General features: G+C 43.0%; 2 protein-coding genes across 3 annotated transcripts; both read left to right on the top strand.

The window, feature by feature from the left end:
* Positions 1–61: 61 nt before the first annotated feature.
* LOC113454498 (zinc finger protein RFP-like) lies at positions 62–27,939 on the top strand. Of its 2 annotated transcripts, XM_087918883.1 has the most exons (3): positions 24,508–25,216; positions 26,485–26,580; positions 27,136–27,939. In XM_087918883.1, the coding sequence occupies exons 1-3, from the start codon at positions 24,803–24,805 to the stop codon at positions 27,427–27,429; spliced, it is 804 nt and encodes a 267-aa protein (XP_087775009.1). In that variant the 5' UTR covers positions 24,508–24,802; the 3' UTR covers positions 27,430–27,939. The 2 variants fall into 2 exon arrangements, with proteins under 2 accessions (XP_087775010.1, XP_087775009.1); XM_087918884.1 differs by lacking the exons at positions 26,485–26,580; positions 27,136–27,939 and adding an exon at positions 62–159 and having other exon boundaries at positions 24,493–25,300.
* Positions 1,550–18,694, top strand: LOC113455181 (E3 ubiquitin-protein ligase TRIM21-like). The gene is made up of 5 exons (XM_087918885.1): positions 1,550–1,560; positions 10,504–10,526; positions 13,358–13,476; positions 17,357–17,389; positions 17,740–18,694. Exons 3-5 carry the CDS (start codon positions 13,461–13,463, stop codon positions 18,216–18,218), a joined length of 528 nt encoding a protein of 175 aa, XP_087775011.1. The 5' UTR covers positions 1,550–1,560; positions 10,504–10,526; positions 13,358–13,460; the 3' UTR covers positions 18,219–18,694.

Genomic DNA, 27,939 nt, shown 5'->3' with positions numbered 1-27,939 from the left:
ATGGGTCTTCCCTCCAATGTAATTCTTTATGGAACTCAAGACTTGTATTTTCTCTTCAGATCAAGGTGGAGGATTGCCTGAAGGCTCAGAAGGAGCAGAAAGAAAAAATAGCAACTTCCAAAAGAGACACAGAGCAAACAGTGCAGGAGATGCTTGTAAGTATTGATCCAATGCTGAGGAGCTTCTGAGCTAATAGGAAGGAGAACCCCATCCGCCATCTTGGATAATAGGCAGCCTGTTTGCAAGTACAAGTTCTGACTTAAAGGAAATTCAAGCTAAAGACAGTATTAGGACACAGAACTTGTTCTTAACCTGGGGACTGAGATGTCACCATTGCCTGAATGAGTCACAGTTGGGTTAACTGCAGCTATCCCATGAGCCCTCTTTTGTACAACGGGTTTGGTTGGCATAATAAATGCAAACTGTATTTCATCTTATTGAAAAAAATAGTGAACTCAAAATTTTTCTGTCTCCTTTTTGGGAATCCCTGATTGCCAAGAAAATTTTCATGAGAGATCATTTAAACCGAAACCTTTTTCTTTTTAGAAACCTTCCTCTCTGCCCCTTTTTATATCAAAAGGGTTATTTTTCTCCTTAGGAAAGTCTCTCACCTCAGTTCTGGAAGGGAATCCGTTTAATTATTATAGCAGTTAAAATAAAAATAATTAAGTAAAATAATTAAAATCAAAGTATGCCTTTCTTGTTCCAGGATCTCATTGAAAAAGTCAAAAAAAATACAGTGGCTGAATTCAGAGAACTACAACTCTGGTTGGAAGGAGCTTCTGCTGGCTAGAATGGAAGAGACGGAGAAGGATATTATGGCAAGAAAGGAGAAGGGTTTGGCCAAGCACATGGAGGAAGTGCGCTCTCTTGACCATCTCATCCAGGAGATAGAAGAGAAGCTTCAGCAGCCAGCCAGCCTGTTGGGTATATTGATACACCAACTAGGTTTGGGTGAATAAATATATAAACCTAGGTTTAAGTTTTTGTAGCTTTAAGCACCAAACTGCAATGTAATTAGATAATTAAGGGTGCGGTTGCAAGCAGCAATTAAAGGGCAGTGAGAGTAACGTAACACTTCCTGGTTACTGGTTACTGATCGCTGGTCTGCCTGGTTTCTCTGCTATCTGCTGCCTGCTGTTTACTCCTGTTTGAGACGTCTGTTTGTTACTGCTTGTTGGCTACTGTGCTGGATACCGTTTCTACTGAACAAAAGGACTGTTTACTTGGTGAGCTGATATCCTGTGCATACTCAGCGTTGTCTTCGAGAGAAAGGTATCGGAAGGAGAAGATTTACAAGCAGATAAAGACATTGTACTGACTAGTTAATGGACTAGGTTACTGGATGGATATATTGGATAATGACATATGGACTGAATGACACTGCTTAAACTCTGTGTGAATTAAATAACTATTTAAAACTACAAACAGTGTTTTTGTCTCCAGTGTGTGTATACTCTTGGGCCCAGCCTCTCTCTCATTTGGCTGCCTGGCTTGACTGCTGCTGTGCACTCTGTTTGGGGGTTTGTCCCCAAACACTAACACAGCCAACTCTTACAGGTCAGGACAGGAAGTGGAGATCATAGAATCCTTGGGCTGGAAGGGACCTTGGAGGTCTGCTAGTCCAATCCTCTGCCCAAGGCAGGAGTCCTTATTCCATCCTGAAAAAGTGGTTGTCCAAACTGTTATTGAAAGCCTCCAGTGATGAATAACCCAGAACTCAGGGAGGCTTGCTTCTTGTTATTCCCTCAGGTGCTATGGAGAGTAAATCCATGCCCTTTTCCCTATGAGAGCCCTTCAAGTATTGGAAGATGGCTGTCGTGTCTCCCCTAAGCCTTCCCTTGGTTAGGCTAAGCATACCAAATTCATTGAACTGTTTGGCCTCCAGAGCCCTTATCATCTTTATTGCTCCACTCTGCATACTTTAGCTCCTCCACAGAATATTCTTTTTGACTCTATCCTTTTTTCCCATAAATTTAATCAAAAATATAATAGTGAAAAGTACAAATGAAAATAAAGAAATAAGTGAAATGGAGAAGGAAAAGAATGGGATAGAAGTGTAGGATAAAGGGAAAGAAAACATCTTTTTTTCTGCACAGTAAAATGCAAAATAAAATTACAGCCTCAACTTTTTATTTTTGCATGTTTAGTCATTATTAGCCATGTCTATAAAAACAAATTAGCCTAAGAAGCAAAATCAAGCATCGAGAGTTCATTTTTTCCTATCTCGAGCACAAAATTTAGAAGCAGCTTCCAAGTACAAATAATGGGTCATATCTAATTAAAACAGTCTTTTTTTCCCATTTTTTCTAGCGCCATCATCTTTTCCATTCTTCCTTCTCTTGTGGAGATTGAGATATCTTTCCTTGTCTGCATTCTAGCTGCACTTGACAAGGTTCAAAATCTTTTTTTCACTCCTCATTTAGTAATCTTTTGGACTCTTTCTATGGAAAGGAACAGTCACTAAACGAACTACAGTATTTCATCAAGGACCAAATGGCTTAAATTAGGGATACATAATGTAATACAGAAAAAGCAGGCCATGTGAAAAGCAAGAATTCAAATTGCTGGTCACTGACTCTGGATATTCTTCACAATTTGAGGTTCCTGCCCCCTATTAGGGGATGGGGTGGTGGGCTTTCTTTGTAGGGTCTCCCCATCCCCTTAATCTCCAGCCAAGGAGAACCCCAACACTGATGATCTTCTACGAAATATTATAACCACTTGGATTTTCCAAAGTGCCTTTATTCGGGAAGCATAATGCAGGGTATTATATATATATATATTTGTTTTCTCAAGTTTTCACGGGTACTTACATGTATGGCATTCAGCTTTGTTCGGGTATTTTCCCACGTCATTGTAGTTGTGCTTTTAAAGTTGTAGCAACGTTTCGGCAGAATCTCATCTGCCATCATCAGGCTTCTGTATTGTGTCCGTCTGTGAGTCAGGCGCCCACAGTTGTTTCAGTTTTTTATATATATATATATATATATATATATATATATATATATATATATATATATATATATATATATATATATATATATATATATTATATATATATATGGATCTTTGGTTGTTCGGGTTTTCTCCCGCGTAAGATTCGAAGTATCTAGGCAACGTTTCGATGAAGTCTCATTCATCATCTTCAGGCTTCTGTCTCCGGCTCTGTGCTTTTCAGAGTAATGTGAGATTGCAGCTGCTTCCTCCTTTTAACTGCCAGTGGGGGTGGGACTTGATTGGGTGGGGGCTTGGCTGTGTTCTGATTGGGTGGGGGTGTGTTCTCATTGGTAGGGGTTTGGTTGTGTTCTGATTGGTTGGGGGTTAGCCGTGTTCTGATTGGTTGGAGCGTGTTCTGTTCAGGTGGGGCTTGGCTGTGCTCCGGTTAGTCTTAGTTGCTGGGGGATTTGAGCTGGTGAGTTGTGATCTTGCTGTTTGGCTTCTAGTTCGTGGTCCTGTTGCATCTTCATGTGGGTGCTGCATCACTTGCTTCATGTATGGCTCGGAGGAGCACAGCCAAGCCCCCACCTGAACAGAACACGCTCAACCCAGAACACGGCTAACCCCCAACCAATCAGAACACAACCAAACCCCCTACCAATGAGAACACACCCCCACCCAATCAGAACACAGCCAAGCCCCCACCCAATCAAGTCCCACCCCACTGGCAGTTAAAAGGAGGAAGCAGCTGCAATCTCACATTACTCTGAAAAGCACAGAGCCGGAGACAGAAGCCTGAAGATGATGAATGAGACTTCATCGAAACGTTGCTCAGATACTTCGAATCTACGCTGGAGAAAACAACAAAGATCCACATATTACTCACAGAACCTCAGAAAACAAATATATATATATATATATATATATATTTGTTTTCTGAGGTTCTCATGGGTATTTATATGTGGATCTTTGGTTGTTCGGGTTTTCTCGAACAAAATCGAATTAGAAAACCAAGGAGTATACGAAATCCCCTGCACTGCCTGCCCTACCACATACATTGGACAAACTAACAGAAGAATAAGTGCACGCATTGAAGAACATAAGAACTCAATCAAAAAAGAAGAAACGACCTCTTCCCTGGTCCAACACCTCAAAGCCACAGGACATGAAATTGATTTTAAAAATACCAGAACTATCGCCAAAACCGAACACTTCAACAGCAGAATAATCAGAGAAGCCATAGAGATAGAAAAACGCCCACACAGCATGAACAAACGAGATGACACCTCCCGCCTTCCAGCCATTTGGAAACCCGCCCTCATGAACAGACGAGTACCTAACATGAAGAAGGACACCAGACCCACACCCATGAGAGCCACACAAGATGCCACCACCACACTTCCATATAGAAAACAGACTCCCACCCATTCAGAAAATGAGACACGACCATGGACCAGAAGCTGCACTGCAGCTGCATCACTACCCACTTCAAACCCCTCTGAGCCATACATGAAGCAAACCGACACCCACTATGAAGATGCAGCAGGACCACGTACTAGAAGCCAAACAGCAAGATCACAACTCACCAGCTCAAATCCCCCAGCAACTAAGACTAACCTGAGCACAACCAAGCCCCCACCTGAACAGAACACGCCTCCAACCAATCAGAACACGGCTAACCCCCCAACCAAAGAGAACACAGCCAAACCCCCTACCAATGAGAACACAGCCCCACCCAATCAGAACACAGCCAAGCCCCCACCCAATCAAGTCCCACCCCCACTGGCAAAGTTAAAGGAGGAAGCAGCTGCAATCTCACATTACTCTGAGAAGCACAGAGCCGGAGACAGAAGCCTGAAGATGATGAATGAGACTTCATCGAAACGTTGCCTAGATACTTTGAATCTTACGCGGGAGAAAACCCGAACAACCAAAGATCCACATACAAATACCATGAGAACCTCAGAAAAATATATATATATATATATATATATATATATATATATATATATATATATATATATATATATATATATATATACTGTAATTGTGTTGGATATTACTGGGTTATAATTTTTCTTAGGCAAAAAAGTAAAAACAAAACCTCTAAATTCAACAGCTGGAGAACAAAAAAGCAATGGGAGCTTTTTCATTAAAAAATGGAAGTACTTTATATGCAATCAAGTAGAACTCTAAGACCAATAAACACAGACCAAGACTCCCAACCAATCAGGATGAAGAATAAACCATTTTGGAACAGCAGTAGGCTAGCCCCAAATTTAAAACTGAAACAACTGTAAAAGTCTGACTCACAGACGAACACAATACAGAAGCCTGATGAATGCCATATGTGTGTGTGTATGTGTGTATGTTGTGGCTCTGAGGCTTGAGCCTGCATTGTTGGAGGAAGAAGACTAGGACGATGGGGAAGAGGAGGAATTGGGAATGACTTCCTCCCTGGGACCTTCCTCTTCGGCAATGCCTTCCTCCCTGATTGTGCCTCAGGTGTCGGCAGATAACCGAGAGGGAAAGCCTGAGGCTAATCAGGAGAAGGAGGAAGGCATATCAGAGCAGCCTCTGACAGAGAATCAAGTAGACGAATGCTGGCTTGATGCTAGACAACGTCGCAGGAAAAAGTGTGAGCTGCAACGCAGGAAGCGGCGACGAATCAGAGACTGAACTGAGCAACCGACACACCCCACAGGGGATCAAAGTGGGTGTATGAGAGCTCCGTATGGGACAAAGTGTGAGTTTTTCTGTGGAGCTTTGGTGTATCCTGTTTTTTGAAAGCCTTCGTGATTTATGTTCCTGTTATCTTGTCGGACTTGGCAGGCAGCTTGTGTGATACTGCCAAGAACACTGCCTGCTTCAAAGAATTAACTCTATAACTACTGAATCTTCTTGCCTGCCTGTATATTGTCAGAGTTGTGGACTTTCCATCCTCATTGGAAAGGTGAGACATAACATTTTTGTCCCGTACCCCACACGTAAACCATCTTTTGACCAAGATGGGGTAGCAGCAGCAGCAGCAGCAATTTCACCAGTAGCTGCAGAATGAAAACCAGGCTTTGCAACAGCAGTTGACCCAACTGATTAATCAACTTGCTCTGCTGCAGGCTCATGCTGCTCCTCCTTTTCCTCCCCATCGGAAATGCCTGGTGGCTGTGCCGGATAAGTTTTCTGGGCAGCCTGAGATGTTCCCGGCTTTCATGGGACAGTGCCAATTGTTTATGCCTCTGAGGCCGGAGGATTTCCCAGATGACCGGGCTCGGGTAGGGCTTGTAATAAGCCTCCTTTCGGGCTCGGCTGCTAGATGGGCCACGCCTTTATTACTGCAAAACAGCCCGTTGTTAATGGATTATCAGGGGTTTGGGCAGCACATGCGCCAAATGTATGAGGACCCCATACGGGTGCAGACGGCAGCCAGACATCTGAAGGAACTTCACCAAGGGAAGCGCCCCCTGCAGGAATTCATTTTGGAATTTTGGCTGATCAGTCTGGATTCCAATTGGAACAATGCAGCCTTGATGGACGCATTTCAGGGTGGCCTGTTGGATGAGCTGCAGGATGAATTGGTTTGAGTGGAACCGGTCCCGACCCTCGATACTCTGGTGGTTCAATGCTTCCGTATCGACTCCCGACTTCAACGGCGCAAGACTCGGCGTACCATCCAGGAGCTGCCATCAACATCTCTGCCACAGTGCCCTGTGCAACCAGTGCCCCGGGTCACCCAAAGTGTTGTGGCTATGACTGTGGAGCCAATGGAGTTGGGAGCGGTCCGATCTCGCTTGATGGCCCAAGAATGCACACGGAGACTCCAGGGGGGTTTGTGTTTGTATTGTGCGGGCCCAGGACATTTTGCTATTTCTTGTCCTATTAAGCACAGAGGGGCATTCATGCCTGTGCCGGAATCTCGGCCTGATCAGTCGGGGAAACAAGGCCAGCCTGACCTTGGGGAAACCCTAGGCCGGACACGTATCAAACATCCGTCTGCAATAGCGGAGGTGGACTCTGGGCCCCCTCGGCATCTGCTTCTGGACACTTGGGTTTTCTTGCTGACCCGGTCGAAAGGGATTCCCACGATTGGGCTGGTGGACTCGGGGGCCATGACGAATTTTATGAACTGGGCCTTTGCGGCCCATTTTGATGTCCCCTTGGTTTCGGTGGACCCTCCGATGAGGGTCGAGACTATTGACGGGCGGGACTCATTCAATTCGCTACCCAGCCATTGTGCCTGGTCATTGGTGACCATGAGGTGATCCGCTTTTATATCACCGCGGATCTCCATCTCCCATTAGTCCTCGGCATGGCCTGGCTTCGGATTCATGATCCTCAGGTGGCATGGTCGCGGAATGCCATTTCTTTTCCGAGTTTGCAGCGCGCGGACCATTTACGTGGGGCACACCTGTGCTCTCCAGGACATCACCACCTCTGCCATCTCCATACCTCCTGAACTGTTGGACTTCTCGGATGTGTTTAGTGAGAAGGAGGCGGACCAGTTACCCCCGCATCAGCCCTATGATTGCCCGGTGGATCTTCTGCCTGATGTCCCACTACCCAAGGGACGGTTGTATTCCATGTCCGAGCCTAAATTGGCCGCCCTCCATGATTTTTTTGGACAAGAACTTGGCCCAAGGGTTCATCCGGCCGTCGTCGTCCCCTCTCTCGGCTCCTGTTCTTTTCGTTAAGTGGACGGGAGATTTACGCTTGTGCTGCGATTACCGCCGATTGAATGCCATCACGATGCGGAATAGTTACCCCTTGCCGCTCATTCGAGAGTTTATGGAGCGGTTGCGGGAGGCCACTGTCTTCACCAAGCTCGATCTTCGAGGGGCCTACAACCTGGTGCGCATGCGAGAGGGGGACGAATGGAAGATGGTGTTTGGCACCCGATACGGCCATTTTGAGTACACCGTGATGCCGTTTGGGTTGACCAATGCCCCCGCGATCTTCCAGCACCTGATGAACGACGTGTTTCGGGACATGTTAGATCGGTTTGTGGTGGTGTACCTGGACTATATGTTGATTTATTCCAGGTTCAGGGACAGCCACCTTCAACACGTTTGTCTGGTATTGCAACGTCTTCGGGAGCATCAACTCTATGCGAAGCTGGAGAAATGCCTCTTCTTCCAGACTTCCATAGAGTTCCTGGGGCACATCATCTCTCCCAAAGGGATATATTTATATTTTATATTTATATTTATGTTATGTCTCACCTTTCTCCTTTCTAAGAAAGATGAAGAGTCCAAACTCAAACAAATAGAGGCAGGCAAGAAGACTCGGTCTTTACAAAGTTAATTCCTTTAATAATGTCCTTGGCAAGAAGAATTAATCACTAAAGCTTCCAACGCAGACCACAAGAAACAATCACACCGAAGTCTGAAAGAAAAGTAAAACTTTGTCCCATACAAGATCTCCAGAGAAAACACCCACTTTTATCCCCTGTGGGGTGTGTCTCAATGACTCAGCTCACTCTCTGATTCACCCACGCCTCCTACATTGCAGCTCACACTTCTTCCTACGATGCTGCCTAGGATCAAGTCAACATTCGTCTACTTGATTCCCTATCAGAGGCTGCTCCGATATGCCCTCCTCCTCCTGATTAATCTCAGGCTGTTCTCTCGGTTATCTGCTGAAACCTGAGGTATTATCAGAGAGGAAGGCATTGCCAAAGAGGGAGGTCCTGGGGAGGAAGGCATTCCCAATTCCTCCTCCTCATCTTCTGAGTCCTCTTCCTCTAACAATGCAGGCTCAGGAATCGGAGCCACAACATACATACATACATACATACATATATGTATGGCATTCAGCTTTGTTTGGGTATTTTCCCACGTCATTGTAATTGTGCTTTTAAAGTTGTAGCAACGTTTCTGAAGCCTGATGATGGCAGATGAAATTCTGCCGAAACGTTGCTACAACTTTAAAAGCACAACTACAATGACATGGGAAAATACCCGAACAAATCTGAATGCCATACCGCGAAAACCTGAGAAAACTAATATATATATATGTGTGTGTGTGTGTGTGTTCTGTCCCACCTGTATCCACAGGTGAGAATCCAAAGTTCAAATGCTCAAACAGACAAACCCAGACACGACAGAGTTAACTGCTTCTGTTTACACAGTCCTTGGCAGTCTTCCTGGAATCTGTCTGGCAAGTCCGAGCTAACCATAAGTCAAGATGCTGCAGCCGAGAGTCAGGCGCATTCTCCAAACCAAAAGACACTTTGCTTCGAACAAGGATTAAGAGCTAGCATGCTTCCTTTTATCCGCTGAAGGGGCGTGTCAGTCTCTCTAATTAATATCTGGCTTGACGTTTCTTTTCAAATTGTGATTGACGTTTCAATCTTCTTCTAGTCCTAACTTCAAGCCAACATCCGTCAGTCTCGTCATCACTCGAAGCCTCTGGCACGTTCTGTGGATCAGCTGCTGACACCTGAGGTATGAATGAAGTGGAAGGTTCTGGAGATGATCGTGTCTCCGACACTCTCTCATCCTCCTGGCTCACGTCTGCATCTCTTTAGAGCAGGCTCCAATGCCATCACCTCCTCCTCACTCACACCTGTGTCCTCTGATACATCAGACTCCAAACTCACAGCAGGCTCAACCCTTCCAGTCACAATGTATGTATGTATGTATGTATGTATGTATGTATGTATGTATGTATGTTATGTCTCACCTTTACAAAGGAAGAAGAAACTCCAGCTGAATACAAACAGGCAAGCAAATCCAGTAATTATAGTGTTAATTCTTTGAGCTGATAATGTTCCTGGCAGTCTCACACTTGCTGTCTGCCAAGTCTGACAAGAAAACAGGAATATAAATCACACAAGCTGTCACAACACTGAATACACTGGAGCTCCTCTGGATAAGTCACGTGTTGTCCCGTACGAAGTTCACACAGCAAACATACCCACTTTTATTCCCTGTGGGGGGTGTCACTAATTCAGCTCACTCTCTCATTCGTCCACGCCTCCTGCGCTGCAGCCCACACTTTTGCCTGCGACGCTGCCTCGCATCAAGCCAGCATTCGTCTGCTTGATTCTCTCAAAGGCTGCTCCAATATGCTCTCCTACTCCTCCTGATTAGCCTCTGGCTGTTCCTCTCTGTTATCTGCCGACACCTGAGGCACAATCAGGGAGGAAGGCATTGCCAAAGAGGAAGGTCCCAGGGAGGAAGGCATTCCCAATTCTTCCTCCTCATCTTCCAAATCCTCTTCCTCTAAGAATGCAGGCTCAGAATGCAGGCTATACACACACACACACACACACACACACACACACACAAACATGTTTTCTTAAGTTTTTGCGGGTACTTACATGTATGGTATTCCGCTTTGTTCGGATGTATGTATGTATGTATGTATGTAATTGTGTTTAACCGGGTTATAATTTTTCTTAGGCAAAAAAGTAAAAACAATACCGCTAAAAGGTTGAACAGCTGGAGAAAAAAGAGCAATGGGAGTTTTTTCATTAAAAAAATGGAAGTACTTTATATGTGTTAATGTCTGCAATTTTCAGCCTAGCAGAGGCTACTTTCAATGCTTCGTCTCTTTGTATTTTAGGACATCGGAAGCATCTTGAAGAAGTAAGTGAATCCACCCTTTTCTTTACAGTCTCAGAGATTTGCAGATCCTTCAGCAATTTTCCTATTTTGGAAAGTTCTGGTTGTATTTAGCAGTATTTTAATGTAAAGAGAATGTACTGTACTTCAGGGCTTTTTAGGCATTTCCTCAGATAACTTCAACACAATATCATTAGAAATGTTTGATATGATCAAGTATTATGGTTGGTTTCACAGATGTTTAGATTGAATTTGGCATTTTTATCCACCTACTGAGTCCTTCCCAAGAAGAGACAGATGTTTGATGGTTTTAAAGGTATCATTGTAGGATGTAAGCTGTTCCAAGTAATGCAACTATCATAAATACATGCCGGTTGGCAAGCACCCGAATTGGGATTACAAGGACACTGTGACAGATGTTAACTGCGATTTCATTGCATTACCTTTAAGTTTAAGTTTATTGTCATTGAACCTCGTACAATGAAATTAAATGCCATCTTCAGTGTACATCATACATAAGAAAACTATAAATAATAATAATAAAACAAATAGAAATAGAACAACTATGGCAAAGGCAAGCCAGGGTAGTCCCAAAAGAACCGGAGCACCACTTGAACACCATTGGCATTGACAAATTTGCCATCAGTCAATTGCAGAAGGCAGCTTTACTTGGAACAGCTTCGATCCTGCGGCGATATCTGTAGCACCATCAAACATCCAGATTTGCCCATCCCAGGTCATTGGTAAGGACTCGATAGGTAGAGAAAAATGCCAAACCCAGTCCGAACATCTGGCTGACTATGCAATAATAATAACAAAAAAAAAAAACAGACATCCTTTACATTCTACACAATTGAATAGAAAACCCTTGATGCTGCATTAGTATTGCGTTATACAGTAGAATTCAACATAGTTACTGCTTTGGCATAGAAGCTGATTTTCAGCCTGTTTGTCCTTGTTTTTATTATCCTGTACTGTCTGCCAGATGGCAATAGTTCAAAAAAAAAAGGTTGCCCAGGGTGAGATGAATCTTTGAGAATGTTTTGAACTTTCTTAAGGCAGTGGGAGCTATAAAGCTCTTCCAAAGAGGGGAGAGGTCAACCAATGATCCTCTGGGCAATGATGTTAATTCTCTGGAGCACTTTCCTATCTACCACTGTGTAATTAGCAAACCATACACAGGTGCAGTAAGTTAAGATACTCTCTATAGTACAGCGGTAGAAGGTCACCAGGAATTTTTCATTCAGTTATTGTTTCCTGAGAAGTCTCAGGTAGAATAATCTCTGAGCCTTTTTGACCAGTACTGCAATGTGAGCGCCCCAGGTCAGGTCCTCATTTATGGTAACACCCAGAAACTTAAAACTGGCCACTTGCTCCACTCGGTCTCCATTGATAAGCAAGGCCTGGAAGTCTGATATATTCCTTCTGTAGTCCACTATAAGCTCCTTGGTCTTATTGGTGTTAAGGACCAAATTATTGTCTCCACAACATGAAAGCAACCGGTCCACCTCATCTTGATAGGCAGACACACACCCTGAGTGAGTCCCACCACAGTTGTATTAGCTGCAAATTTAGTATTAGTGGCGTGAATAGGAATGCAGTCATGTACGTAAAGAGTGTAGAGTAAAGGACTCAACACACAACCCTGTGGTGTACCAGTATTAAGAATAAGGGCCGAGGAGGTGTGATTATCTAATCTGACCCCCTGAGAGCAGCCAGACAGGAAATCCATAATCCAAAGGTAGATTGAATGAAAAAGCCCAAGGTCCTTAAGTTTAGACACTAGTCTATGTGGAAGAATTGTGTTAAATGCAGAACTAAAATCCATCAAGATGAGTTTGAATGTTAAATCCATCGTCTAATTACCTATGTCACCCCTATTAGTCATCGGTCATTTGGTAAGATACGATCCATTGTTTTGGCCAAGAGATCCACAAGAATTTTCAAGAGTAGGGAGCCCAAAACTGAAACTTAGTGGCCTCTACTAGATCTCTTGTTGAACTTGATGAAGGTGGATGAATGCAGTTCTGGATCGGGATCCACTGGGTCACCATGGTGCCCATATTTGAATAGCTGGCCAGAGACATGACTGAAGCCTGGGAAACGGGGGCCCTTGTCAGTCCACAGGAGTGCTGACCTACCACCAGCTGACGAGGTACTTAGGAGCCAAGGACGGGGCCACACAAGAAAAAGGCATTCTATGAATTAATAGGTGGCCATCAACACCTCACTTAACCAATGAAAGCCACACACAACCAGGGACCACATAAACACAACGCGTAGAATAGCCCACAGCACACATTCTGGTGACGGAGAGAGAAGTTTCCTGAGGATGGGCTCCAGCCTGAGTCCAAAAGCTCAGAAGACAAAACCTCTGGTAACCAACCCAGACCGGATCCTATAGCTATCCAATCCTCAAGCACCGTCTGATGCTTTAGGAAGCTGCTTCTATTGGCAGGTTGATAACGGTTACAGGAACTGGGCATGGCTAGTCCAGGGAAGAGAAGGGCCAGGGAAGACATGATAGCAGTGTTCCAGTATGTGAGGGGCGGCCACAGAGAGGAAGGGGTCAAGCTGTTTTCCAAAGCACCTGTAGGCCAGACAAGGAGTAATGGATGGAAACTGATCAAAGAGAGGTTCAACCTAGAAATAAGGAGAAATTTTCTGACTGAGGAGAATGAACCAATGAAACAGCTTTGCCTTCAGACGTTGTGGGGGCTTCATCACGAGAAGCTTTCAAGAAGAGGCTGGACTGCCATCTGTCAGAAACAGTGTCGGGTCTCCTGCTTGGTCAGTTGGGTGGGTTGGACTAGATGACCTTCCAACTCTGTTATTCTGCTCTTTTCTCTTGCCAGATTCCAGGCCAAGGAAACATATGAGAATCCGGTGGATTTACTTGTAGAGCCGAAGTGGACAATCTGGGATTGCAGTGATGTAATTCCGCTTCTGAAAAATGCCATGAAAAAATTGAGAGGTAAAAAAATAGCCGCTGGGGTTTTACTGGACAACATTTTGAGCATCCAAGAGAGATTCTGGATCACTGTCAGGGGGATCAAAGAAGGATCAATTTCAGGATGAGTGGAAGAGAGATCCTTATTTCTCTGGGGAAAGGCCTTGTGTCTTGGCACCAGGAGGGGAAGAGGATCTTTCTGGTTGCTCCCATTACAGATTTGCTAAAAAGGGAACCATTAGCTACTCATAGTTGACCATTTACAAGCAATTCTCAACTTACAACAGTTCGCTTAGTGACTGTTCACAGTTAGAATGGCGCTGAAAAAGTGACTTATGACCATTTTTCACAGTTATGACCATTGTATCATTCCCACAACCATGTGATTTTCTTTTGGGTGCTTGAGGACGGGTTCATATTTATGACGGTTGTAGTTGGGAACACAGGCAGCTACCAGGAGAAAAAGAATTGGTCAGGAAAGCCTTTTTTCAAAGAAGGAGGTGGCCAAAGAGGGCAGAGTCCAAATATGAGGTGCAGGGAGACACTCTGTCACAGAAGAAATATGGATGGCACAGGAATGAGAAAAGCAGTTTAAAAACAAACAAACTGCGGACTGGATGACAAACTCCAGTTGCAAGGAAACGCCTCTTCCAGGGTCCGTTTCTTAAGGCAGTGAAATTGGGCACGTGATATAATTCTTTGCACTGGCAGGTTCAAGGGGTTTCTGAATTGGGAAATCCCCCCCCCCCACTTCCCCCCCAATTTTGCTTCTCTGACGCTCGTTGGGAGGACTGGAAGACTTCTGGTTTGGTGGCAGAGAGGACAACAGAAGGGGATCCTTGAGGCTATACAGACTCAACTTTAGGCAGCTTTAGTCTATCAGAATTTTGCCTACAACTAGTCAAGGCAAGATGATCTTCTCCTTGGCTGCATTTCTTTCCTTTCTCTCCTTCAGCCTTTTTCTAACCCCAACTTTTCACTGCACTTTCTAGTTTGCACCCATTGTCATTTCTTCCTATGGCCAGAAGGGTTTCTCTCCTTGCTTGGGCCGTTCCCTTGGCTGCCTTTTCTGGGCTGAGTCTCCTTTTCTTTCTTCCTCTGCCGTTTCCTCTGCATTCCCCTGCTGTGACTTTTGCTCAAGGAGCCCTTGCAATTTGCTTTGTTGTTCCACAGTCAACCTTCCTCGACTTGCTTCTCAACTCACTTTTTCTTTTCTTTCTGAGTCTATTCAGAAAATCATATCCCCACCGCCACCCCTCTTTCTGGTTTACATTCCCCAGAGGGGTAATTAAACATGTCCTTCCTTTCAACAGATTCTACTTGTCCCAGAAAAGGGACTGGTGGCTTGGCTGAGGTTTCTGGAGTCCTATGCTATTTTATTTATTTATTTATTTGATTTGATTTGATTTGTCAGTCACGAGATAATAGGTTTAAGTATAAATATGAGTAAGAATACAGGAAATAGGTACGAATAAATGTGGACAATAGGACAGGGACGGTAGGCACGATGGTGCACTTATACACACCCCTTACAGACCTTTCCGGAATGAGGTGAGGTCAATAGTGCATCGTCTGAGGTTAAAGGAGTAGGGTGTAGAGGATGTAACAACAGAGTCAGGTAGTGCATTCCAGGTGTTGACCACTCTGTTGCTGAAATTGTACTTTCTGCAATCGAATTTTAAGCGGTTTACTTTGAGTTTGTATCTGTTGTGTGTTCTTGTATTGTTATGGTTGAACCTGAAGTAATCATTGACTGGTAGGACATTGTAGCAGATAATTTTGTGTGTTACGCTTAAGTCTACCCTCTGTCTCTGTCTCTCTCTTTGTGTGTGTGTCTCTCTCTCTGTCTCGCTGTTTCAACTAATGTCAGCCCAAGCAGGCCTCGAATTTTTTCCCTTAAGTTCTTTATGGCTACTTTCTGAACTTGCACCCTCATCCTTGAAGCTGTTTGTCATATTACTGAGCTCATTATCTTTTACACGCATAATTCAATTAAAGTCAAATTGCCACACTTGTTTCCCTGCTCATCAATGGAGTTGGCTTCTACTAACTTTTCTTGAGGAAAGAACCAAACTGTGAGCAACCTGACATTTCTTGATGGTTTCATTCTTATTTCAACTTGGCCAGCATCAACACCCCCCACCCCCCATTTTGGCTGACAGGGGGCTATCAAAACTAAAAACAAAACAAAATCATTTGAACATGCAAGAAGGGGCAGGAAAGGAGAAAGGGAAAGAGGAAAGACAAAGAAAAAGAAGAAAAGATGGGAAGAGAGCAAGGAAGGAAAAATAAAGTAAGGGGGGAAAGGAGATCTTAGAATGAAGAGGGAAGGAAAAAAAAAGGAAGGAAGAATATAATGAGAGAGGGAGGGGAGTCCTACCTTACCACTTGGTCACCACAGGAGCCCCCCCTACACAAGTCTTGTGTCACTCCCACCAAGCCACGCCCACATATGGCCACACCCACCCCAGCTCTCTGAGGTCAAACACAACCCTGATGTGGCCCTCAATGAAATCGAGTTTGGCATCCCTGATATTTATTTTTATTTATTTATTTGATTTGTCAATTGCTTAAAGGGTAATAGGTATAAGTATAAACATAATTATGAATACATGAAATGGATACATATAAGAAAAATAAAAAGAAACAATAGGACAGGGACAGTAGGCACTTTGGTGCGCTTATGCACACTCCCTACAGACCTCTTAGAAAGGGGTGAGGTCAATAGTAGAAAGTCTAAGGTTTAAGTTTTGGGGGTTTGGGGAAGAAACCACAGAGTCAGATGGAGTATTCCAGACATTGACCACTCTGTTGCTGAAGTTGTATTTCCTGAAATCAAGTTTGGTGTGGTTGAGTTTGTATCTATTGTGTGCTCTTGTATTGTTATGGTTGAAGCTGAAGTATTCATTGACATGTAGGATATTGCAATGTATAATTTTATGTACTATACTTAGATCAGACCGAACGCGTCGTAGTGCTATCTTGTCTAGGTCTAGAATTACAAGTCTGGTGGCATAAAGTATTCTGCAACTAGTAGAGGAATGGAGAACTCTTCTTGTGAAATATTTTTGGACTTTCTCCACTGTATTAATATCAGATACGTAATGCGGGTTCCAGACTGATGAGCTGTATTCAAGTATTGGTCTAGCAAATGTTTTGTATGCTCTAGTTAGTAGTGTGATATTACCAGAGAAAAAGCTACATAGGATTAGGTTAACAACTCTTAATGCCTTTTTGGCTATGTAGTTACAGTGGGCTCTAGCACTTAGATCATTAGAGATGAGTACTTCAAGGTCCTTGACAGAGTTTGGATCATCAACAAGGTCTTGACTATTTAGCTTGTATTTTATTTTCGGATTTTTTTTTTGCCAATATGTAAGACAGAGCATTTATTTGTTGAGATTTGAAGTTGCCATTTGTTTGACCATTCTGATACATAGTCAAGATTTTTTTAAGGGTAGCAGTATTGTCGGTGGTGTTGAATAGCTTTACATCATCAGCAAAAAGAACGCAGTTGCTCTTAATATGAGCACAGAGGTCATTTATGAAGAGTATGAAGAGAGTTGCTCCTAAAACACTGCCTTGGGGGACACCACTGTTGACAGGTACAGAATTTGATAGGACACTCCCAATTTTGACCATTTGTTGTCTGTTTGACAGGAATGCTTCTACCCACCCCCACCCCAGCCCTCTGAGGTCAAACACAATCCTGATGTGGCCCGCAATGAAATGGAGTTTGGCACCCGTGATATATAGCCACCAACGACATTTTAGCTTGTAGCTTTCCTTATTCCTTATTTCCTGATTTGAGTCCAAGGAAAGCAAACTAGGGTATCTGAGGGAGGCCCTTCTGTTGCTCCAATTCCAGTGATGAGATGCTGAATCCTCCTCTTTTCTTCCCCAGATACTCTGGAAAGTGGACTTCAACTACAGGAAGGTAAATATGAGTTTTTTGGATCACAATTGCTTGCTGTTTTAAGCTCTGATGCCAGTAACTTTAAGAGAAACATGATAGAGTAACAAAAAAGAGAAATATAGGATTAGATACCTTAAAGATTATGATGATCCAGTAAACTTTAATGATTTTATGATTTATGAACTATTATTTTCCATTAATATGTACAATATAAGCTTATGCAGCAGAGACAAATTCCTTGTGTGCCTGATACACACTTGGCCAAATAAAGCTGTTGTTCTGTTCTGTTCTTTTCACACACCAGGCCTGCAACTGAAGCTCTTTTTTTCTTCCTTCCTTCCTTCCTTCCATCCTCCTCTTCCCCCTTACAGTGAATGTAACTCTGAATCCAGACACAGCCAATCCTGACTCCCTTAAAATCTCTGAAGATCGAAAAAGCATCAAAGGACTTAAGCGATTTGAATATAAACGTTCTGTCCTTGGCTGTCAGATGTTCTCATCAGGGCGACATTTCTGGGATGTTATTGTAAGCGGTACAAGAGGATGGTTTATAGGGGTTACCAGCAAGCCAGTGAACTTTAAAGATGTTCATGCAAAGACCAGGAAGTGGCAGATTTGGGAATGGGAAGGACAATACACGGCCCTCTCTCCATCAAAATGCTTTGAACTGGTCCTGTCTGAGAGGCCCACGAGAATTCGCATCTCTCTCAACTGCGAAGGGGGACAAGTGAGCTTCTTTGATGCCAAGACCGCAGCTCTGCTCCATACATTCTCAGACACTTCCTTGGTTGGAGAGACCCTCCTGCCCTATTTCTCTTTGCATGAAGGCACCTGCGTGACACTCCTCTAACAGGTTAGGTAGCCTTGTAAATTGAAGGAGTGGATCAATCAGTTGATCTAGAGAGAAATAACCTGACCATCATTTAAATGTCTCTGAATTAAAAAAAAAATGAGGTGTCTTAGAAACTTTATAGGCTTTAGCATCATGTCTTCAGGTGTATGAATATTAAAAAATACCTTATCTTACAGCTAAACCCATAAATGGTTGTTTTAGATGTCCATCATAACTCCCTCATTTATGTATCAGGCTTGTTTGTTTAATGTTTAGTTGCCATCCATGATTGTGGAAGTTCCCATTAACTCAGTGTATTCTGTAATTTTTCCCTCCTTTTTTCTTTCCTCCCCTGTTTTTTCTGTTTCCTTTTAAATATGCATATAATTGTCATCATCCCAACAAACCCTAGCAGGGCTTCAGCAGCTATTAGACTCAATATAAGCTTTACAGCCTTACAGGGGTGTTTTTTTAATAAATCCTACTGCTACTTCTGTCTTTTTATACTTCACTCACTCAGTTATCTACAACAATCGGATTACCGATTATAAGACTGATCTAATTTTATAGGTGCTTCATGGATTTTAATTCCTCCCTTTGCAATTTTACGTACAGAAATTTATTTTTTCCTTATGTTATTCTGCCAATATGAGATTTTATTTCTTTTTTAGAGTGATGTTATTAGTTTTATGATGTGTGAAAAAAATATCAGTGGATTGTTCAGTGTAACAACTGAAGACGGACAAGCTGCTGTTGCCAAAGGAGCAAGTGAGGAATCCAAACATACCGAATACAGGCGGTCCTCGGCCTACAACCACAATAGAGCCCCCAATTTCTGTTGCTGAATGAGGCAGTTGTTAAGTGAGTTCAGTGAATCACTGCAGTTGTTAAGTTAGTCACATGGTTGCTAAGTGAATCTGGCTTCCCCATTGACTTTGCTTGTCAGGAGGTCACAAAAGGGGATCACCTGACTTGGGGACACGGCAACCATCATAAATAGGAACCAATGGCCAAACGATGGAACGTTGATCATGTAATCATGGGGATGCTGCCATGGCCATAAGCAGGGGGGGCTGCTGGGGGCTCACGGGGGCTTGGGAGGGCCCCTTGCTAAGGTTCTGCAGAGTTCGGAGAACCCTCAAATCCCGTTCCTGCCTGCCCCGCCCACTCCTCCCCTCCCAGGAGTCCCCATGCAGCCCATTTGGATGCCAGGTAAGTGCAGGCTGTGCGCGGAGGCTCCGGGAGGCTTAAAAATGGGCCTCCCGGAAGTTCGGGAAGGCCAGAAATGGGCCCATTTCCGGCTTCCAGGGAGCCTCCAGAGCCCGGGGAGCACAAACACCCCCACCCACTGTGGTGCAGGAGGCTGACTAGGCCACACCCACCATGGCCACACCCACCCAGCAACCTGGCAGAGCGGTGGTCGCCAACTGGTGGGCCCGGAGAAAATTTTGGTGGTCCAAAGAGAAATGTTCCCCCCAAGTACTCCCCCCAAAAGCAATCCAGGCTGCTCCAGAACACAAGGCTGTGCCACCCACATGACCTGCCCACCCACCGGCCCCCACCCTTCGACCGAGCGCAAACCTTACCTTGAGTAGAGCCACGCGAGCTGGAACTGGAAGTTAAGACCAACGGTGGGGAAGGAAATCCGTCCCGGGGTGGATTGCTGACGTTGGTGGAAAAAGTCGGTCCCACATTCCAGAGCTGCAGTAGTCAACGGACTGGCCCTTTGGTCATCCTGGAGCAGCTCCTCCAGTCCATGGCTGGCCGGTACACCCGGGTGGAGGAGCAGCTGCTCTGGGATGACCAAAGCACCAGTCTTGTGACTACTGCAGCTCTGGAATATGGGACCGACTTTCCCACCAACGTCAGCAAGCCACCGTCTGTCAAAATTCATGTTAGTGGTCTGTGGGATCTAAAATTATTAGTTTGGTGGTCCCTTGTGGTCCAAAGGATTGGCGACCCCTGGGGCAGAGAACCCCTTGCTAAAATTTTTGAAGCCGACCCCTGGTCATAAGTATGAAAATTTGTCATAGGGCACTTTTAATGTGTATATCAGTCATGGGGTTCATTTTTTTTTACTACCAGTTCTGTGGGCATGGCAGGGGAAGGATACTGCAAAGTCCCCATTCCCTCCCCACCCCACTAACCTGCTTTCCAGCTCCGTTCTCCTGTGCAGGGCAACCAAAGAAGACCCAGCCGATCAGCTGGGACTCAGGAGGCAGAGAATAGATGGGGGCAGGGCCAGTCAGAGGTGGTATTTTCTGGTTCTCCGAACTACTGTGTGGGGAGGGTTTCCTCTTTTGAATTCTTAGGAGTGCTTATTACTCAAGACCTCACCTGGAAAAACAACACCTCCCTGGTGGTTAGGAAGGCTCAACTGGGACTCCATTTCCTTAGTGTCTTTGGAAAAAATCAGGTGGAAAAATGGCTGATGACCTCTTTCTATCGGTCTACAATAGAAAGTGTCCTCGCATGCTGCATAACAGTATGGTACAAACAGCGGAGGACAGGAAGGCAATTCAGAGAATGATTAATCGGGCACAAGAAACCACTGGAAGACATCGCCAGGTCTCACTGTTTCAACAGAGTAAGGAAGATACTGAGGGACGATTCTCATCCTGGTTTACAAATTGCTTTGTGCTTCCATTTCGTAGTCTTCAATTACAATTACATTGTATATGATCTTGTATTTTCAATCAAATATTAAATACATTAATATCATTATTAATTATTTGACTATACTTTTATTCATTCATGCTTTATGAAATAATATTTTACTTAATTTGTTTTATGACAGTTCATATTATCATCCCAAATCTATCCTAAAATCATTTTGTAGATATAATAAGAAAAAATGCATCTTTATATATTTAGTATTTTCTAAAAGTCTACATATTTAATTGCTATATTTTATTGTCTAGCCATTGATAGAATAGATCCAAAATTTTATAAAATTATTTGTCACTTTGTTCTCTAATTTCAAATGTCAATCTACTCATTTCAGCACATTCTAATATTTTCTTAATGATTTCCTCCTGTGATGGTATTTTCTCATTTTTCCAGTTTTTAGCAAATACAATCCTAGCCGCTGTTAATACATTTACAATCAGGTATTTCAAGTCTTTACTATATGTTTCAGGTAAAATTCCCAATAAAATTATCTCTGGTTTCAAATCTATATGTTTTTTTGTCATTTTTTCCAACCACGTGTGGATTTTAGTCCAGTATTTTTTAGCATCCGCACAAGTCCACCACATATGATAATGAGCCAGGTGTCTGATGACATTTCCAACATTTTTCGGATTTATACTTGAACATTCTTGCTATTCTTGTCGGGGGAAATACCACCTGTAAAACATCTTACACAAATTTTCCTTATATACTGTTGACATTGTCATTTTATAATTTTGAGACCACAACTTTTTCCCATTTCTCTAGATCAATCCCATATCCAAAATTCTTCCCCCAAGCAATCATAGTTTCTTTAACTTGTTCTTCTAATTTAATTTCTAATAAATATCCATACAATTTTTTAATCACCTTTTCATCAGTACCTGTCAAAATCTTATCTAAATCAGTCAGTTTATCGTAGAAACCTTCTGTTTTAGAATCTTTATCATACCTTGAATGTATTTGTGCATATGAAAACCAATTCATCTTTATACCTTGTTCCTCTAGTTTTTGTATAGATTTAAGTTCACCCTTTTCATTCAATATTTCACCATATCTAACTGTTTGCTCCTTTTTGTATATTATAGGATAAGAAAATGCTTCAATAGTCGATAGCCAGACTAGAATTTTCAAATAACATTGTCTTTTAATCTTCTCCCAGTTTAACCACAGAGACTCCCGTATATAATGTCTTCTGAAATACTCCTGTATTTTAGTTCCTTTCTACCATAAAAAAGCATGCCACCCCAACAATACATCATAACCTTCTAATGTCAACAATCTAGTATTTCTTAATGTTATCCAATCCTTAACCCACATCAGATTTGTAGCTTGGTAATACAACTCCCAATTAGGCAAACCAAATCCTCCTCTTATTCTGGCATCTTGCAAAAGTTTTAACTTTATTCTCACTTTCTTACCTTGCCATATATATTTCAACACAATTTTATTTAAATCTTCAAAATAGTGTTTTCCAAGCCTAATTGGAATTGTTTGAAACAAGTATAAAATTCTAGGTAATATATTCATCGATTGTTGATATTCTCCCTATTAGTGACAGTTGTAAATTTTCCCATTTTGCCAAATCTAGCGCTATCTGCTGTTTAAGTTTGATATAATTATTCTCTTTTAATGTACTGCATCTTGCTGTCAAGTATATCCCCAAGTACTTGATCTTATTTGTGACCTGAATTTTCAATAGGTCTGCCAGTTCTTTCTTTTGTCTTAATAGCATATTCTTTGTCAAGATCTTTGTCTTATCTTTATTTATTTTCAAACCAGCCACTTTGCCATATGTCTCTATCTTTTCTATCAATTTTGATGCTGTTTCTAGTGGGTCTTCTAAGATAAAGACCAGGTCATCTGTAAATGCTTGCAACTTAAATATTTTTTAATTTTCATCCCTTTTATATTCTTTTCATCTCTAATATTTATGTTTAGCACTTTCAAAGTTAACACAAACAACAAAGGTGATAGTGGGCACCCTTGTCTTGTTCCTCTTCTTATATCAATAGAGTCTGTCAGTTTTCCCTCTATCATTACCTTTGCCGTTGGCTCATGATATATAGCTTCTATTGCTTAGATGAATTTTTTACCAAAGCCCATCTGTTCCAACTGTAGTAACATGAATCGCCAAATCACGTTATCAAATGCCTTCTGTGCATCTAAAAATATCAAAGCCATTTGTTTTTCAGGATATGCCTCGTAGTATTCCAAAGTGTCCAAGATTACTCTCATATTTTCTTTAATTTGTCTCTTTGGCAGAAATCCATTTTGATCAAGATGAATAAAATGATTTAAGTCTTTTTTGTCTTTCTGCCAATACTGAAGCAAAAATTTTATAGTCTGCGTTTAGTAGGGAAATAGGTCTATAGTTCTTGATTTGTAATGGATCGGCCTCCTCTTTTGGAACAAGTGTAATATAAGCTTCTGACCATGATTTAGGTATTCTCTTCTTTAACGTAACTTCATTCATAACTTCTAACAATGGAAGATTCAACGATTCTTGTAATGTTCTATAAAATTCTGCAAGAATTCCATCTGGGCCTGGTGAATTTCCATTATTTTGCTTCTTGAGTTAACTCCATCACTGTTATATCGCTTTCTAACATTGTTTCAATCTCTTTAGGTATCTGGGGTAACTTAGCATTCTGATTATTCATGTTGTCTTGTTTTTTTGTTATGGATTGCACCAGTAGAGGCTAAATCAATTTTGTTGTATACTGTATATGCAGAATGACAATAAAATTTGTTATTATTATTGGATTTCTACAGACCCCAAATTGAGAGCCACTGATCGAGCCCAACAGAATCTCAAAAGCGAGGGGGATTATAGCCAGGATCTCCCAAGGCAGGTCAACAAAGTCAAGATGGCAGCCAGACCCGCCTTCCACCCATATGTAAATAAGGGGCGGGGCTTCCATCCCTTAGGCCTTTGTTGACTTCCCTTAGGGTTTTTGCTTTGCAGCATCTCCCCACTTCTGGGGGAGCAGATAGGGCCTTCGAAAGGGGTCTCTGAGAATCCATGGGAAGATGGGATTGGCTAGGAATTGGTAGGCCCCACCCCTTTTTTGGAGGGAGGATGGAAAGAGAAATGTGGGTGGAGCTATGGAGAAGGAGAGGCCAAAAGTGAATTTTAGAGGCAGTCTGGCCGTAAGTTTGTCTTGGAAAATTAGGCCTGCAAAGTTGAAGGTCTTGACACCCAGCCTTTGCCAACCCATAGCAGCTCTAAAGATACCTAGTTTGCTTTGCCCACTGAAACTCAGTTCAGGTAAATTTACCTGAGCTTGTAAGCATGGTTGCAAATGAGGAAAAGACCTGTGGAGTTGAATGGGAGGTATGAGCTCAGGGGTTTTCTGCAATCAATTTCATCCTGCCAATATTTCTGAACCACTTGGCTCACGAAATCTGGGAGTCGCAAGACAATCAATCAGTCAATCAATCAGACTAGAGCTGGAAGGGGCCTTGGAGGTCTTCTAGTCTAGCCCCCTGCTCAAACGGGAGACCCCACTTGAAATCCACAAGTCATATAAAGGGGCCACACTTCCCCACCTCTCCTTTTGCAGAATGTTTGGGTCAATAATTGATGGGGTGGGGCATCCCTCCATTTTTTTCTCTTTAGCAGGATGCTGTTGTAATAGATCAGGATTCGTCTGAAGGATTTGCTTCTCTCCAGTTTTTAAAACAATTTTCCCTTTAACGAGCTGGTTGGGCCAATAATAATGGATCGGGGTCCGTCCCGCGAATTTTTCCTCCTCTCCAATTTGTTCTTTTTAAAATACTGCAGTTCTTCTTTAAGAAGCCAGCGAAGACGACCTCAAGAGCAACAACCATTCACTTCGGTTTCCCGCCTGGGCGGAGTCCAAAGGGCGTCACCTGATTCGGAGGAAAAGAAACGAAACTGAACTTTCTCTTCCCTTTTGGAGGCGGCGATGGCGTCCGGAGCCTCCTTGCAGGGTTTGCTGGAAGAAGCCACCTGCTCCATTTGCCTGGACTATTTCCAGGACCCCGTGCTCATCCCGGAGTGCGGCCACAACTTCTGCCGGGGCTGCCTGACCCGCAGTTGGGGGACGTCGGAATCGGAGGTTTCCTGTCCCGAGTGCAGACAGACCTTCGCGCCCCGTAGCGTCCTCCCCAACCGGCAGCTGGCGCGGGTGGCTGAAGTGGCCAGGGGATGCAGCCGTCATCCGGGCGAGGAAGGGGGGAGCTTCTGCCCGAAGCACCGGGAGCCCCTCAAGCTCTTTTGTAAGGACCACGAGACCCTCATCTGCTTGGTCTGCGACCGATCCAAAGAGCACAAGGGCCACTCGGTGATCCCTGCGGAGGAGGCTTTCCAGGAATATCAGGTAGGAATCAGCCAGGAGGAATCGTTGCGGAGGGGCATCCAGATCCTCGGCTTTCCTGTCAATCCTTAGATCACTTTACTTGCTTCCTCTGTTGTCCGCAAAATGGGTTTAGCCTTGAGCAGATGCCAATCAGAACAAGACAGGAGGTTCAAATAACTTTAATTGAACTACTTCAGCAAAAGGATCTCAGCAGCTAAAAAAAGCCGAGACCCCTAACCATATACAATTAGAAATTTTACACATTTAAGATCAAGGAAGTTAACAAGGAAAAAGTCACTCATTGGTTCTCTGACATGAGTTTCTTTTCTCCTCCTCCTTCATAAATTGCATATTTTATACTAATAAGCTTTCTTATCAAAAGGGGTGTGTATTTTATTATTATAGTAAGTTACCAAGGTGTATGTCTATGTGCCTTAGCTAGCATCCTTCTAACTGGAGTCCTTCTAACTACCTTGTTATTTTCTTGTTGCTAGGCAGCAGTGTCCCCCCATTCGTTCCTGCTCTTATTAGACTCCTCTGCAGCTTTCTGCCTGGGCCATTCCTTTAACAAACTTCCCTGATTCCAGCCTGAGAGCTTCACCTCCTGCTTTATCCTCTCATAATCCTATTTGTTGAAGACAGATTTACCATATTCCTTGACTTAGAACCATTCAATTTCTGACTGTTCAAAGTTGCAACACCATTGAAAAAAGTGACTTACAACTGTTTTCACACTTATGACCATTGTAGCCTCTCTGTGGTCACTGATCCAAATTGGGGTGATTGGCAAATGGCAAGTATTAATGATGGTTGCAGTGTCCCTGTCTTGCTTAGCAAAGGAAATTGCCTGTAGGGAGAAATAGGCTCCCTTTCTACCAGCTCCCTTTCCACATTTGCTCTTGAGCCAAATTGTCATGGAGTCCTCCAAAATCTTGAGTGCAGACCCTGAAAAACACTCCTGCTGGGTCAGCCCAAACTTTCATTTCTCAGTGATGCTTCTGGGATGACTGCAAACAGGAGACTCAGGCAGCTCCATTTAATGTCATTGCAGGTAGTCCTTGGACTTAGAACCATTCATTTAGTGATGATTTGAAGTTACAACGGCAATAGAAAAAGTGTCATAAGATTTTTCACCCTTGTGATCATTGCAAGCATCCCTGTGGTCACATGATCAAAATTCAGACGTTTGGCAACTGCCATGTATTTATGAGGATTGCATCTATCATCTAACTGGGTCTTCCCTCCAATGTAATTATTTACGGAACTCAAAAGTTGTATTTTCTCTTCAGATCAAGGTGGAGGATTGTCTGAAGGCTCAGAAGGAGCAGAAAGAAAAAATAGCTACTTACAAAAGCGACACAGAGCAAACAGTGCAGGAGATGCTTGTAAGTATTGATCCAGTGCTGAGGAGCTTCTGAGCTAATAGGAAGGAGAACCCCATCCGCCATCTTGGATAATAGGCAGCCTGTTTGCAAGTACAAGTTCTGACTTAAGGGAAATTCAAGCTAAAGACAGTATTAGGACACAGAACTTGTTCTTAACCTGGGGACTGAGATGTCACCATTGGCTGAATGAGTCACAGTTGAGTTAACTGCAGCTATCCCATGAGCCCTCTTTTCTAGAAGGGGTTTGGTTGGCATAATAAATGCAAACTGTATTTCATCTTATTGAAAAAAATTGTGAACTCAAACATTTTTCTGTCTCCTTTTTTGGAATCCCTGATTGCCAAGAAAATTTTCATGAGAGATCATTTAAACCGAAACCTTTTTCTTTTTAGAAACCTTCCCCTCTGCCCTTTTTTATATCAAAAGGGTTATTTTTCTCCTTAGGAAAGTCTCCCACCTCAGTTCTGGAAGGGAATCCGTTTAATTATTATAGCAGTTAAAATAAAAATAATTAAGTAAAATAATTAAAATAAAAGTATGCCTTTCTTGTTCCAGGATCTCATTGAAAAACACAAAAAAATTATAGTGGCTGAATTCAGAGAACTACAACTCTGGTTGGAAGGACAGGAGAAGCTTCTGCTGGCTAGAATGGAAGAGACGGAGAAGGATATTATGGCAAGAAAGGAGAAGGGTTTGGCCAAGCACATGGAGGAAGTGCGCTCTCTTGACCATCTCATCCAGGAGATAGAAGAGAAGCTTCAGCAGCCAGCCAGCCAACTCTTACAGGTCAGGACAGGAAGTGGAGATCATAGAATCCTTGGGCTGGAAGGGACCTTGGAGGTCTGCTAGTCCAATCCTCTGCCCAAGGCAGGAGTCCTTATTCCATCCTGAAAAAGTGGTTGTCCAAACTGTTATTGAAAGCCTCCAGTGATGAATAACCCAGAACTCAGGGAGGCTTGCTTCTTGTTATTCCCTCAGGTGCTATGGAGAGTAAATCCATGCCCTTTTCCCTATGAGAGCCCTTCAAGTATTGGAAGATGGCTGTCGTGTCTCCCCTAAGCCTTCCCTTGGTTAGGCTAAGCATACCAAATTCATTGAACTGTTTGGCCTCCAGAGCCCTTATCATCTTTATTGCTCCACTCTGCATACTTTAGCTCCTCCACAGAATACTCTTTTTGACTCTTTCCTTTTTTCCCATAAATTTGATCAAAAATATAATAGTGAAAAGTACAAATGAAAATAAAGAAATAAGTGAAATGGAGAAGGAAAAGAATGGGATAGAAATGTAGGATAAAGGGAAAGAAAACATCTTTTTTTCTGCACAGTAAAATGCAAAATAAAATTACAGGCTCAACTTTT

This window comes from Pseudonaja textilis, unplaced genomic scaffold (assembly GCF_049901715.1).
Source record: "Pseudonaja textilis isolate UNSWEBS1 unplaced genomic scaffold, rPseTex1.2 PTEXSCF127, whole genome shotgun sequence".
NCBI lineage: Eukaryota > Metazoa > Chordata > Lepidosauria > Squamata > Elapidae > Pseudonaja > Pseudonaja textilis.
The sequence above is the reverse complement of the archived record's forward strand: the minus strand, read 5'-3'. Positions and strand labels throughout refer to the sequence as shown.

Excerpts from the sequence above, each read along its gene's own strand:
- LOC113454498 (XM_087918883.1), top strand. The coding sequence starts at position 24,803 with ATGGCGTCCGGAGCCTCCTTGCAGGGTTTGCTGGAAGAAGCCACCTGC. Across the intron at positions 25,217-26,484 it reads AGGCTTTCCAGGAATATCAG|ATCAAGGTGGAGGATTGTCT; the intron begins GTAGGAATCAGC and ends TTTTCTCTTCAG. Across the intron at positions 26,581-27,135 it reads AAACAGTGCAGGAGATGCTT|GATCTCATTGAAAAACACAA; the intron begins GTAAGTATTGAT and ends TTCTTGTTCCAG.
- LOC113455181 (XM_087918885.1), top strand. Across the intron at positions 17,390-17,739 it reads TGGACTTCAACTACAGGAAG|TGAATGTAACTCTGAATCCA; the intron begins GTAAATATGAGT and ends TCCCCCTTACAG.